At 38.1% G+C, this 15,140-nt stretch overlaps 2 protein-coding genes across 2 annotated transcripts in view; one reads left to right on the top strand and one right to left on the bottom strand.

Annotated features, from left to right (window-relative positions):
• Window positions 1-5,503, top strand: part of LOC101860336 (kelch-like ECH-associated protein 1B) — a gene marked incomplete at its 5' end in the record, with an annotated part of 13,810 nt that extends 8,307 nt beyond the window's left edge. The window contains 2 exon segments of the mRNA XM_013083385.2: window positions 133-309; window positions 894-5,503. Of these exon segments, the coding sequence (XP_012938839.1) occupies window positions 133-309; window positions 894-1,033 (317 nt within the window).
• Window positions 5,504-10,992: 5,489 nt separating this feature from the next.
• The window catches only part of LOC101858497 (transmembrane protein 234 homolog), a 5,964-nt gene continuing 1,816 nt past the window's right edge, over window positions 10,993-15,140 (bottom strand). Inside the window, exons 2-5 of the mRNA XM_005099873.3 lie at window positions 13,145-13,296; window positions 12,482-12,548; window positions 12,108-12,200; window positions 10,993-11,282 (exon numbers count right to left, since the gene is read on the bottom strand). Of these exons, the coding sequence (XP_005099930.1) occupies window positions 11,182-11,282; window positions 12,108-12,200; window positions 12,482-12,548; window positions 13,145-13,296 (413 nt within the window). The 3' untranslated portion in view covers window positions 10,993-11,181. The remainder of the gene's footprint in view (window positions 11,283-12,107; window positions 12,201-12,481; window positions 12,549-13,144; window positions 13,297-15,140) is intronic.

The following is a 15,140-nucleotide window of genomic DNA, read 5'->3' as shown; positions in this document are numbered from 1 at the left end:
AGAGAGAGAGAGAGAGGCAGGAGAGATTTACTACACTATCAAAGTATGGTAGCTCAATAGATTTCTTTCTGCTTGGGCGAAAACAAAAGATATGGATGACCTTTATCATCAATTTTATTTGACCTTTTTCAGGTGTTGTGGTTCTAGGTGGCTGTGTGTACGCTGTAGGGGGTTTTGACGGCGCGCGGCAGCTGCAGTCAGTAGAACGCTATGACCCAGTCAAGAGATGCTGGGACTACGTTGCTTCACTACAACGGGCCCGTAGCGGCGTAGGAGTTGCTGTTGTTGACAATAAGATCTTTGCATTGGGTAAGCCTTTAGACTGTGCATAGAGGTTTGTTTTTTCTTGCGCTCATTTTATCTTTGATTTGAATTGCCTGGTGTTATGTGTCCAATATTTCTGACAGTCTAGTTATTTTTTCACATGCTATATATGGTCTTGTTTGTGTTCAAGCAAGATCAGCTAACAAACTCAAGCAAAAACGTGGGTGGTTGGATGACACCACTGGTAGGTCCTACTTCTGTTTCATTCCATGTGTCTGCCTGTCTTGCTTTCTCCATTCACAATATGTCTGTTATAGTGTTGATGTACCTCTCTTTACTAAAACTCTAAAGGAACGAAGATGAGAAGATGGATAAGATCACAGAGTGGCCAGGTCTTAAAACATAATATGAAGCTATTAGCAAGTCCAGCAATCGAAAGAGGTGGAATAAGATTAGAGGAACGTCATCTGTGATGTCTCAAATGTGTGAATGACTATGGGATTGATGATGATGAGATGATGATGTTGATGATGATTTTGATGATGATTTTGATGATGATTATGATGATGATGATAATCAAAGCAATTTTTTTTAAACACCTAACCTTCTTTTTCTCCCCCCTCCCGCAGGAGGTTTCGATGGCCGTGATTTCCTGCCATGTGTGGAGTGCTACAACCCGGAGTTGGACCAGTGGCAGAGCGAGACCATCATGCTCTGTGAGCGCAGTGGCCATGGGGTGGCAGTAGAACGCCAGCCCACCATTGGATAACAGACTGTGGTCACTGAGTCAGTGACAGTACAAGAACATACAATCGTCGTTCTGATTATAATCTCTGAAGAGACATGGTTAGTCAGGTTAGACAGCTATCTTCCTAAATATTCAGTGGAAACCCAGCTTACCCTTGGATACCAAACAGTATCACTGAGTGAAGTGGCAGCACAAGAATGTGATATATAAAGGTGACATGAAGTCTCATGTGTCCAACCTCAACCCCCTGTGTGACACTAGCTGCAGTGAGCTTCCTTCCTCACGTCCTTTTCTACCATTGGTAGGTCTGCACTCCTTCCTGTGAGGCGTCAGGGTTGTGATAGCCAAAGCGCACTTTTTCAGTTTTGAGTGTGAAGCATGAAGATGGGCCCAGCCTAGGGAAAAAATGTTCTCAAGGATTCTGTACATGACTGCCTCAATTGCAGAGCAAGTATTTCAAGGCTCTATATTTCAGATGATGGTATGAATTTGCAGGTCCAAATGGTGGCAAGGTGAGAATAAAAAAAGGCGCATGATCTGCAGTAAACCAGAAAAGTGATGGTGTTAGTTGAATATATTGGCGAGAGACTTTATACACTTGGATGTCACTTGTGACATAAAGGTGAACTGAGAATCAAAAAGTACAAATGTGCCCGTATTTGTTCAAATATCTACATATTTATTCAAATGTCAATGTATTTGTTCAAATTTTATTTGTTTAAATATGTAAGTGTTTGTTCAGATATATCTGTGTTTCTTCAAATGTTCAAGTTCAAGTATTTGTTCAGAGTAGAGAAAGCATCAAGAGGCAATCATCAGCAGTAACTTTTCTGTGGAATAATCCATAGAATATGTATTTTCAAAGGCATACCGTTTATTTCAGTTAGTATCATTCTGAGCTTTAGTGTAGGCCATTCTTGTTCAATTTCATGATGAACTTGGGTTGCTTGAGAAGTTTTCATAGATCTACGCTCACTTGGCTCTCTCCTGTGAACAACAGACTTTGAATTGAAGATTCCCCCCCCCCCCCCCCCCCCCACCTCTAAGATATTTGTGTTGAAAGGGGGTTAAAACCAATACAACAGCACATAGATATCATATTACTGGATTTACCAATTAGTTCCTTGCGCGTAAATGATCTCTGACACAGTTTGTACAGTTACATGTCATGTGTAATATGAATTGTTTTTGTATAGATTTCAGGAGGGGGGGAGTGGGGAAGGACATTATGCAGAGGTGCTCCTGGTTGAATTACTGTGATGAATTGTGTCCATGTTGTCCTCCACTGAAAACTGCCGTGTTAACAGCGATGCATACCAGGATCTTTCAACTCATTTTCTGTGAATTTATGGATATCTCTGATGGCGTGAAGTGCAAGAAATGGAAAAGCATTTGCTGTATTGGTGAGACTTTGTTTGAGCCTGTGGCCTTAGATCAAGACATGATTCTGAGAGTATCGTCATCATCCACAGACGACGAAAGAAGGTTTTTATACAGTTTTTAATAGAGGCTTATGAATAATACAATATACAGAATATTGTGAATTTATGAAAAACATCATTCAATTATGCATAATCCTGCTTTCCTGTTCAGTGCCTTCTTGTATTCGAGTCTTGGTGATTATTTTTCACACTGACAGAAGCTGGTGATTTTTATCTGATCTAGAATGTGATTTTTTTTTCTTGAATGCTCTTTGAGGATTCAGTGAAAAATGTGGCCGTTTTAATCATCATTGTATGTCTAATGCTATGGACTATGTGGAAATTTGTCCTCAATCTGGGAACATTCCAGTAGTGTGCTGTGGTGAAAAATTGTTGGAACATCACTATACTGCAGTCAGCAGTGGCTGGTGAAGCTAGCAGTCTCATGGAATAGCGTACTGAGATGACTGCTACCAACGGGATTGTTTATTCATGCAATGCATGCTTGATGACATGGGCAAAACACTTTGACCTCAATGTGTCATATGTTCGGGAATAGCGATTTATGTATTGGTGTTTGTGTGTGAGTGATGCATGTGAATGTAGCATCCATTGTAATAGTGGATCGACCGTAGCATTTCTCAAAAGTTAATGAGCCTTCAACTGTTGTGAAAAATATGCTTGTTGCCAGAAGCAAATCTCTTGAAAATTAAGTGTGGGCTATTTGTTACTGTGAATCAGCTTCAAGTGTTTGTCTCCAGCACAATATGTGTATTTGAATTTAATATTATATGCCTGTACTTCAAGCATTATTTAGAAGACAGAAGTCATAGTGTAGAGCAGGCATTTGATCACTTGTATCAGAAATATTGTGTGGCGTTTCTGAACTTTGTGTGTAATATAGGTGTGTGCCACGTCAACAACCAATGAGCCATCTTGTTCTGTTCCACCTTGCCTGGTTGTTGTGGTCATTTGTATACATGGTGATGCGGGTGACCTATGATAAAATTGTTTTGAATTTTTTAGAATAAAAAATGTTTTGTTAGCGTTTCATTTCATATTTTTATGTCGCTACTTCAATGAATGTGTATAGGGAAAGAAAACTCTTGACTGTTTGCCTTTTCTTTTACACTGTGCCTCTATTCAAGCAAGTCTCATCAACATCTCATTCAGTGAATGAAGGTACATGTAATTGTAATGGAAGCTATTTTTCTACAGGTGAAATCAGGCTTGAAGCTTCCTTGGTCCTGGGATGTAAATTGATTGCTAGCTCTGTCCTGACTTGTGACGAGTTGTATTGTTTATTCGTTCTTGTGTTTGTCAGTCTGACTCTAGATAGATGCCGGACATGCAGTGTGAACTTATGACCGTTTAATATAAATATCTGCTTTTCTCACAAATTGTAATAGCACCTCACCAGGGGGCAAACTACTTTTGAATTGTTTATATTCACTTTGCTAGTCATCATAGGCTTGCAATAAAATATGTGTGGAAATTCTATGTTAAATAAAGTGTCATGCGATCAAGTTTCCTGGCCTTTCACCATTTCTGGGTGCACCCAAGGTCCAATGGGTTTGCTTACTACTTGTTTACTGTTTCATGTGTCATATTCTTGTTCTGTATCAGACTATGTAGATACTGCAAATAGTAAGGTGATACTTCAAAGTTAAATTCATTACCTCATATGTATCTATATGTGTTAAGATATGTCACTGCGTCATTGGCAGAGCAGCCCGGTAACTTTATTTGCTTACTGAGTTCAGGTAAAAATGGCAAGTTTTATACGACTCTACTATGAATAATGATGCTCAGTTACAACATGTGCTATGACTTTTTTTTCTGGATGCCAGAAGTAAGAATAGATCTAATGCCTGGCCTGTGGAATGGATTTCTGTTGTGTATGACCTTTCCTGACAGTTCTACCTTGGTAATGTGCATGTGCACTCGTGCGTGTGTATGTGCGTGTATGTGTGTCTGCATGTGTGTGTTGAAATTTATCACCCAACTTGGAGAGTATTGACCCTTTTCTACGTCAAAAACTTCATTCATTCTCCACTTTCATTGTCTTTTTTTCATGTATTTGACTTGAAAAGGCTCTCGTCAATGGATATATTAAACTCTTCTTTCAGATTGTACAGCTATTCTCCTATTTTATCTCATGCTTCAGATTGTGCTCATGATAACACAAATTTCCTCTTCTTTTATCTCAGAAGTTCAGCTAGTGAAATGAAAGCCTGTCGGTCAGTAAAATGAGAGAACACATCATGTACATTGTAAGTCTTAGAGGTGAACACATGTACAATTGTAAGTCCTAGAGGTGAACACATGTACATTGTAAGACTGTGGGTGAACACGTGTTGTTAGTCATGAACATACAGATGTCAGGACGGGTATCTATGATGCAGCGTTTCAGAGCTTTGCCATCAACGACATGAGACTTTGAGTTTGATTCTCATTTGGGGAGAATTTCCTCCATATTTTTGCTGGGAAGTTGTATTCCTCTCAGCTCGGGTTGGTCTGCTTCCCAAAATAATCTGAAAAGCTTCAATGGGGCATGATACTTTCACATGATTCTCCTTTTTATACTTATCAGTGTGTGAGATAAACAGTTGTCTACTATTTGTTGGATGAATACCGGTACTGTACACAGGTTACAAGTTGGTGTGACTAACACATTATGTATGTGATCAGTCAGTGAGATGAACGCTTCTTTTGAGTCTGTGGGATGAAACATTAAGTTCCAAAAAACTCAAAACTAGCACTTTTGCTCTATATGCAGACAGCACAGAAGTGTTATATTTTTCAAAGTTGTGTCCTAGTCATCAGAAAAGCTGCTACGATTAGAATTCATAGTGTATGTTCACACTTAGTTTTGTTGTACATGTATTTTTTTCTGTTTGTGGGGGGTTTCAAAAGGTATCCTCTGAAGCTATCACTGAATGCCATCGGTTTAATATATATTATTATGATTTATACATGTATATTTTTTCATTTTCTGTTGTTTGTTTAAAGACATATTTGTGTACATTTGTTTTCCTGACAATAAGAATGGAATGGATTGAACTGAATAGTGGTGGACTCCCTTTGTCTTTTGCTTTTTTGTTGTGCACCCCCCCCCCCCCTCTCTCTCTCTCTCTCTCTCTCTCTCTCTCTCTCTCTCTCTCTCTTTCTCTCTCCCCCCATCTGAGTGAACAGCATGCTTGCTTTGTATTATTCAGAATGGACATTGTTTTGTGTGTACAAAGTCCCTGTCTCATAACTTATCTCCCCTGCCAAAAATGTCCTTTGCAATATTTGGTGCACACGGGACAGCTATGATATGATGACCTCTGTTGCCATTTCCATCATATTCACTGATAGCGCTATACTGTTAACTATAACCACACTGTTTGTATGTACTGTATCTGGGAAGTAGCTGCCACTGTCCCCTGATCTGTTGGTGGAATTACATGTCAGCAACAGCTGGTTTCCAAGTCTGTACATATCTGCTGGACTGTGTCTACTGTATTATAATAAAAAGCAGCTCTATCTTTTCCCATGTTGGGAAGAGGCGAGTTTATTGCTTGTGCTGCTTGTGGTACTTTTGCCTGGTGATAAACACATAGCAAAGGTGCAATTCTAGAATCTGTTGAGCTCAGCAGTCAAATTGGATGTTTATGCTGGTACTTTTCAGTTTATGAAAGTGAGAAGAATGTGAGAGAGAGAGAGACAGACAGACAGACAGACAGACAGACAGACAGACAGACAGACAGACAGACAGGGAAGCAGAGAAAAGAAAGAAAGAAAACACGCAGGGAGAAACAAAGAAAAAGAATGATATTTGATTGATTTTGCCCTTTTCCTCAGTTCAGATTAAGTCTTGAGCCTGACCTAAAAGTGCTCACAGGATAAGGCAAGAAGAGGAAAATACTGGCAGAAAGTGAGAAAGTAAGATTAAGTCAGAATATTACTTTGCCCAGTGCAGGCTGCTATCAAAGTCAAAGCTGGTTATGAATTTAATAACAATGATGGAACATTGGGCACCATTTTTTCAGCCAGTCTCATTTTAAAACACTTTCTTACCGATGTCCCATTAGAGGACTAAAATAAAGTTGGTTATGTTTAGTGGGGCGCTGTACTTCACCAATATGAATGGTCTGTCCAGGAATTTGTCCCATGCTTCATCATACTTCGTGGTGAAAAATGCATTAGCAGGCTATGTATTCTGACACTTGGGCCGTAGTGGTTAGGAGATCATGTAATGTATAGGGATGGACAAATACTGACACTACTGAGGGAGTGGGTGTGATCTCTTTTGTGCTTGTATGTGTTTGTGTGTAGTGTAAGAGTGAGTGTGCTTTTGAGAAAGAGAGTTTGTGTGTGTGTGTGCGTCTGTAAAAAAGAGAGAGAGTGAGTGAGTGAGAGAGAGAGAGTGAGTGAGAGAGATCAGCATGGAAGCCTTCAGAGACAGAAATTCAGTAAGGCCTACACTAATGCATCAACTTGAACTGTCAGTATGAGATCAAGACAGAAATTCAGTTACTTACACTATGCGTCAACCTTGAGTTGTCACTACTGTCAGTATGAGACCAAGAAAAATTGTTTTTCAGAGACTGTTATTGAAAGAAAGGTGTTGAAAAAAAAATGAGTGGTTGATGACGTTTCCTTTCCATTGTCTACCATAACCATGTTGTTATATTGTTACATTAAACGACTGATTCCTCAAACGGTTGTCTTCGTAGCTTCTTTGTTGTTGTATGTATTCAGAGAATTTTGCATCATGTACGTTTTTTTGTTACTTTAGGCTCCTTTTCCATTCAAGTTTCAAGTCCGTCAGAGGATGGACACCTTCAGATTACAAATTGTTTTTCTCTACTGAAAGTGAAATGACTAAGCTGTGGACAAGTAAAGTCACAGCTGGAAATTCTTCCTCACTGATTCTCAGAGATAAGAAGTAAGCAGTTACATGTACAAGGCTGTCCTGAGTTTACGGTTCACACCTTGTAAATTTGTGACACTGAGAGCATCAGTGACATACTCGAATGGACATAACTGAAGGCCTCAGACACGTATACCATGTACAAATATACAGGCTCGGACCTTGGCTTTCTTGGGATGAGAGAAAAGCACACAGCCATTAGACAAACAAGTGCTTTACTGGCAAGCTATAACCTTGAAATACATACCTCCTTATTAAGCATCATTTTCACAGATTAGAACAAACACTGAAATAACAAGTACACTCTTGCGAAAAGTTTTAATATTGTTTTATTTCTTATTTATTTTTAGTGATTGTCTTATGACACTTGCAACACATATAGGTCATGATAAGACTAGAAGATTACAGGAGTTGCAAGAAAGTAACATATAAAAAAAAGGTGGAAAGATAAGGATGATAGACGTTAGAAAGGAAAGAAAGAGTGAGCTATCCCAGAGCATCTGCTAACCAGTCTCACTTCTTTATGAAATTTTTTTCCAGACAACAAACACTCTGTAAGGCAACACAATCAACAAAAATCAGCAAGGCCTGGCTATGTCTCTATTCAGAACTTACTTGACCTACTGTGCACATCCCAAGTCTCCACTCTCTGTGGGGCCAACATGTGTGAACTTGCTTGAAGTTGAAGACAAGACAAATCATCAAGAATTTGGTGTTTCAAAATCACTACGGTATAAGTTGCTAAACATACACACAGCTACCGGGGGCTCTCGTGGTCTTGAGGCATGGTGTTTGACTCTCATTCAATAGGACTCTGGTTCCTTCTCTGAAAAATGTTCCCCTGTCACCTTTCCTGCTTTCTAATCATGTTCAGTCGTCTGCTTTCGTCTCCAAAATTAATCCCTGCAAAACTGAAAATGCTTAATATGTCCAGCGCACTCATATGACCTTATGCTGTTACTAGCGAATTAAGAAAACAAATCATAAAATAAAAAACACAGCTAGCTCATCATAGATTCCCCTGCTGCACCAGTGAGTAGGAACACACATCTCATCACTCCCGATCCCTTCTGTTGAAATTAAATTGTCTGCACAAATGGAAAGAATATCACTCATACTTTTATTCAGAGTTTGATACAGACCTATTTACAACATATTGCCTTTTTCTAGACTTGTAACACAATTTTGCCATTATAACCATAACATACTCCTTCCCAATACAAAGAACAGCGAGTGCAGTCGAATCTTCTCTAATGGCCACCTGCATAAGACAACAGCCATGCCCCATTCTCCTCCTTGCATTTTCCTTACATTACAATAACATTGTGTAAGATGTCCAACTGTATAAGACAACCACTTTTCCCCTCAACATTGGGAGGCCTTCTTAGACAAGTTCGACTGTATATTACCGTTATGGCTAACAATAGTGCATTCTCAATTACAAGGTGCTTATATAAATAACATCCCGAGGCTGACATAACAGTTTTATTGATAGTTAAAACCATAAACAAAATTATACAATAAATAACAGCAACAAAATGATATTAAATACACCTAAAAACATTAATTATAATGGAGTCTCTCTCTCTCTCCCCTTTGTCCCCTCTCTCTCTCTCTCTCTCGTCTCTCTCTCCCCCCTAGCCCCCCCTCTCTCTCACTCTCTCTCTTTCTCTCTCTCTCTTTTTCTTTCCCTCTCTCATAATGTAGATCATTTCAGATTCAGACTGCTTCCATCCTAAATGTCAGTGTCTATCCAACATCTATTCTATGCCATACATAATCCAGAAGAGAGATGAGGACACACAAAAAAATATCTTCCCCACATGGCAATCTCATTCACATCTTTTGTGCAAGAGAGGAGGAGAGTTTTAGCTTTAATGCTGAGGTATTTACAATTCTAAATCACAGAAACAATTTATACGGAATGGGGTAAGTAATATCAATGATTTTAAAGTGTTGTCTGCTAGAATGGAAGACAGGGCGGGGGTAAACAACATATTAATCCAGTGTGGCTGTTGTGACCTCCTACAAAAGCCAAAGCTACCTTTTTCCTAGCTGTGAATGAATATCTATACAGTGGAGTCCGCTTAAAGCGAACTCTTTGGGACCAGAAGAAAGTGTCCACTTTATCCAAGGTTCAGTTTAACCATTTTGGTAGGGTGGAGACCAAGAAACAGTAGCAACTTTTACTTAAACAAATAGTGTTCAATCAGTGGTGGGTCATGGGTGGAGGTGGGGTGGGGGAACAACACAGCGGACGAGCTCTTTCTTTCTGATTGAGATTGCCGTCGCCAATGCCGAGCTGGGATTGTCTGCCGATGCCCGAAACAAAGAATCTTATTTTCACAGCATGGCGACAGTGACACGGTCAATCCATTCTCCGCTTTCACTCATTTTGGGCGTTCACTTTATCCGATTTCCCCATTAAACCGTTTCATTTTATCCACTACTTCTTTCACTTAAAACAAATAGTGTTTCAATGAGAAACACAAAATATCATTCACTTTAACCGATTGTTCAAATAAAGTGTGTTCACTTTAACCGGACTCCACTGTAGCTTGTTCACTTTCATCTGTCTGTGTTAAAAAAAATTCTAACTTGAAAAAATTAATTTACCTATGCCCACGAAACTTTATATTGCACTTCTGCAGGCCAGCCATCAAACAAAATTTTTTGGGGAAAAAATGATCCCGCAATAAAAAAGTTTTTCTCTTTGGGCCCTATATTATAAACCTCTCTTTGGGTGCAAACACAAGATCATTAAAATAAATGGTTTACAGTAACCTTACCTACAAATTGCTCATTTTGAGACAGCGACACCACGTCCCATGTCTTGAATCCTGTTTCTTAACACTTTGCCGCCTCATCTCGCCGATTGGCGATGTTTACCACCCAGTTTCTTTGGATTTTCCCCAAAATATGTGTGTGTGCCTAAAGAAAGGTACCAAAAGTCGGATTTTGACCTTTTTGAGTTAAGGGTTGTGCCTTACATGAAATTCAATGCTGAACACGGGGTCTTTGAATTTTTCAGATACCTCAAGTAGTTCTTGAGATATTGCACATTTTGCGAGGTATGGTATGGTATGGCCTAAAAATATAATTATGAGAAAATGAGCTTTTAAGTTTAATAAACGTGAGAACACACACACACTTTAAAACCTCCCCGATTTTTAAAATGTATATATTCATGGAAAATTCATTTCCAATTTGGCATTCAGTTGACATCAATATCACATGAATGGAATTCAATGGTAAAACATAGCAGGGAGGAGAAAACATGCTTCAAGAATAGATTTTAACATCTTTTAAAAGCAGTTTTCATTATTTGTTTTATTATACCCTTCCCTCAAAATAAAATATTTAGAAGTTAAATCAATGAAAACCCTTTGAGCACACTGTAAAAAAAATGGTGGATCTATCATTTTTTTAATGGAAACATATTTTGGTCAAAAAAGTGATTTTTGTCATTATCAGCCTGTAGCTCGAAACAGTCTGGGGCGACTTTCGGTACCTTTCTCTAGGCACACACACATATGATAGCAAAGTGTTTAGCGTATATAATAAAGTGTGGTGTTGAGAAAAATATGTCGACTTTAAAATGTTTTAGGTGTGTGTAGGAAATCCACTACTATTTTTTTTAGGCTTACATCAAAGAAAATGTGTCGGAAGCTTAGTTTGCAGTGACCTTTATGAATGGGCTTTTAGATTTTGTTGGTCATCTGACTTTTAGACACAATGCAAAGATCTGAAAAGATTAAACAGAGCGATTTGATTTTTTATAGTCAGACAAAAGTGAACAAGCTGTAATTTCCTTCTACTTTGTCATCCTGTCAGAGCTCAGCAGTGTGTGATGTTTGCTCCTCCAGCTCTGTTTTGCTGAGCACACACAGGAGCACACCAGCTACAACAAGAACCATCCCACACAGAGTCTCTGAAATACACAACAAAGAAACACATTTTTCAAAAGTGCTTTCAAATTGCAGAATCAGAGCCGGAAAGCATTCATTGTAGTATTTGAGCGTAGTTTATAGAGAGTTCATGGAGACTGCATGAAGAGATAAAGGGAATATTTAGCCAACTCACTGTCTCAATCGTGACAAGATTTTCTATTGTAATAGCCATTTCCTTGTTTAATCTACGACAGCCCTCTTTGATATGATACAAACACATACATACACACTCACGCATATACACTGCATAAGGTCATATGAGCGCCAGAAGATTACAGGTGTTACAAGAGAGTAACAAACATAAAAAAGAAGAAGGGGAGATAAGGACGATTGATGTTTAGTAGGAAAGAAGAAGCAAACCACACCAGAGCACCCCCCCAACCATCCACTAGGTTGACCACTCTTGGCTCACCATAAGACATAAACCTACCCAGGGATCACGTCAGTTCATTTCAAAGTAAGGGAGGATCATTTTACTGATTTTGGGCCTGAACATGAGTCACCGTGGATTCTACCGTGATGATTCAGCTAAGATCCCATTCGCCTAAGATCCCACATTTTCCGTGCTCCCAAACACCAGGATCTTAGGTGGATACAACTGCATTATATTTAAAAATGCACCTCAACTCCTTCAGATTAGCATTATGACATGTTAATACAGGTTTTTCACTTATCCCATAAAGTGAGTTCTCCTGACGAGAACAGCCATGGAATGAAGATACAGAATGACGAAGAAAACAATGATTTTGTTAAAGTAAAGTAAGTCTGGTCTCAGTCGTGAACTCATCAAATCCATGAGTACATACCCCAGTTAAGATTCTTCTCTCCAAGCACTTGGGATGACAGGGCGGTGAATATGAAGGTCAACGAGTTTGTGATTGGTACAGCCAGAGTCAAATCTGATTGTAATGCAGAAATGAAAGAAGGAACAATATAACACTTTCATAATATGGGAACAATATAAGTTGCATTTTTTCTAACAATACGGATTTGATAAAAATCAGCACAAAAAACTGGAAACTTACGTCATCAAGTTGAAAATCAACTAAAGAAACCAGAGACCCTGAGTGACATAACTGTGTTTAGTGTTAATCAGATATCAAATGGAGTTAAGAAAGGGAACCATCAAAAACAAAAGAAGCTACAATTACATGGAGGCTATTTTCAGATATATTCTTACCTGCTGAGGCAAGTGTGATGTAGTACACCACTGATCCTGACTGATTCAGCAGAAACGACAAGAGATACTGAAACAGAGAGTTACACATACATTATAACTATAATAGTTCTCAAGAACAAGAGAAAAGCGCCTCTTTGTCACCATGCTGTTCTGTATTTCAATGAGAAAGTCAATTTCATAATCACAGTCAGAGCCATTAGATTATCACTCTTGTGGCAAAGCATACATTCAACGCTAAACCCTGTATTCATGACAAAAAAGAGGAACACAATTCATTGGTCTTTTCTTAGTAAAAACATTGAATCATATATTAGGCTACCTACAACAGTTTATTGTCACACTGACCATCTGAGACAATTTTAAACATCAAAATCTTGAAACACCAAAGAGTAAAAAGCATGTTGTTTTAAGATAACAGCCTAAACTAACATGTTGAAAAGTATGAGTTTAGTATATAATATTATTATAAATATTTCTCCTACTTTTTGTAGGGTGCACTAGAACTAGAAAAACAACCTAGTATAATACCACTGGTGGAGTACAAATTGTTTTCTACATTAGAAATTTCATTGATTTTTCCAGTTAATGCAGGAAAGGAATTAAGACTAATCTTAAAACTTAAAACTACTAGCCGAAAATCAACTGATAAAATATAAGTCTAACCTTCCAATTCAAGAAGAGGAATTTGAACTCTGCAATGAACTGAGAAATTTTCCCATTTTTCTGGATTTTCTCCACTCCTTTACTGTTACGTTTTAGTAACGGGTTCGTGGCACCCCACAAGAAAGCAACGGTCGTAAGCCAGGCTGCTGAAGCTGAGGAATAACGGAGACTAATTTGATTTTATGCTGAAAGTAGACAGACAACATAATATAACAACCAATTTCAAACACTTACACTGGTACCAATCTTGGTAAGGTATTTTTGTCTGTTAGTCGCTTTCGCAAGAAAATGAAAAGTGAGTGATTTCAATAGTTTATATTTATCCCGTTAATGTAAAGTAAGTTCAAATGTGAAGTTACTCATTTTTCCCCACCACTAGAGAACATATATATGTTATGCAGGCCTACTCTTTTACAGTTAAAATGATACAACCTTGGCAGTCAGCTAATACAGCTACAACTACAAACTAGCATGCACTTGTAATGAACTAGCAAATCATGCACACATAGCAAACAGATTTTAAGTGTCTTTTTTTTTTTACAGACGTACATTCTTTGCAATTAAAATATATATGTACATCGCGAAATTTGTACACGTGCAATGAAAAGATTTCTGCGTCCGACTGATTGTTTCACAATGTGCCTGCTAGACTACATGAATACCCTCCAGCACTAACATTTAAATAATAAATATAGTCAAACCAGCCTTAGTGGTCACTTCTCCATAGCAGTCACTTGTCCTAACAGCCAATATTCTGTGATACCCTAGGTTTTTTTCCCAATATATTTTTAATATCATGTCTAAAATTACCCCTGTCCAATACAGCAATGGTCAGTCATTTTTGTAACAAGTCAGGTTCAAAACCTGTTCATTGGGATCATTTAAAAAGTTTTCCGCCAACCCATTCGCAGATTGAGTGTATTTGTACAATCTTTGCAAAGAAGCTCTTTATGATACTTTTGATGGAAATGAAATGGAAAGATAAAATTAAAATTCATTCAGATTTAAATCAATTGTTGACTTTGTCAAGTCTAGTAAAGTGACGAATAAATGTAACTCAGACCCTGAACAGTGGCCACCTGTCTGTTCTACTGTCGCCTTTTCCTGTGTGATCTTGAGTGACTGTTAATTCTGGTATGGAAAGGTTCAACTGCATCAAAAAAATTATGAGAAAGAATCTCAAAAGTAAGCACTGGTAATTATTAAGTAAAATTTATAAATTATTCACACTAGAGGAAATAATTAGGAAAAGATCGATTTAGATTAAATTACTTACTAAATATTTTTCTGAGTTAGGAGTTTAAATGACCAAAGATCAAATTAAAAAGGAAAAGTTAACTACCACTACCAACAACTTGAACATAAATTCTTTGATGTTACTTATTCTGCAAGTTCAGTGCAATGATAATATGATAGAATCCCATTTATATTGCTGCACCTGCTCACTTAATAAATTTTACACAGTTGAACCAGTGTAAGTGTAGTAAGACAACCATCCATTGTCAAGGAAGGCGTTTTATTGGGAGTCGACTCCCTATAATGTCAGCTGGTTATTGGGAGTCGACTCCCTATTATGTCAGCTGGTTATTGGGAGTTGACTGCCCATTTAATTAATTCATTGGGGTCACAAAACCGCAATTATTTTTTACCTTGAAGGGTTTTGTCGAGGTTCCTTTGCATGCAAAATTATGAAAGCAGATTTGATCGGCTTAAAAAAAAAGATAAAATTAAAGCTAAATTTCGGAGTCGAGTCTACCTCATTTGCATAAAAATAAAAGAGAAGACTTCCGTATTAAGTTGCCACCGTGGTCAAGAGCGGTTTTCTCCATACCGGTTTATCTTTGTTTTGTATTTTTTCCTGTGGCCGTGTCGCAGTAAGGGATGAAGTGAAAAAAATAAATAACTATTTCATTTCGCACATGTTTTGAACAGAAGAAAGAAAGAAAAAAAAGAACCTACCTCTAAAAACTTACCTTAATTTGGAGGGGGGGGGGGA

Source organism: Aplysia californica, unplaced genomic scaffold (genome assembly GCF_000002075.1).
Source record: "Aplysia californica isolate F4 #8 unplaced genomic scaffold, AplCal3.0 scaffold00228, whole genome shotgun sequence".
Classification (NCBI taxonomy): domain Eukaryota; kingdom Metazoa; phylum Mollusca; class Gastropoda; order Aplysiida; family Aplysiidae; genus Aplysia; species Aplysia californica.
Note: the sequence above shows the minus strand (reverse complement) of the source record. Positions and strands in the feature narration are given on the sequence as shown.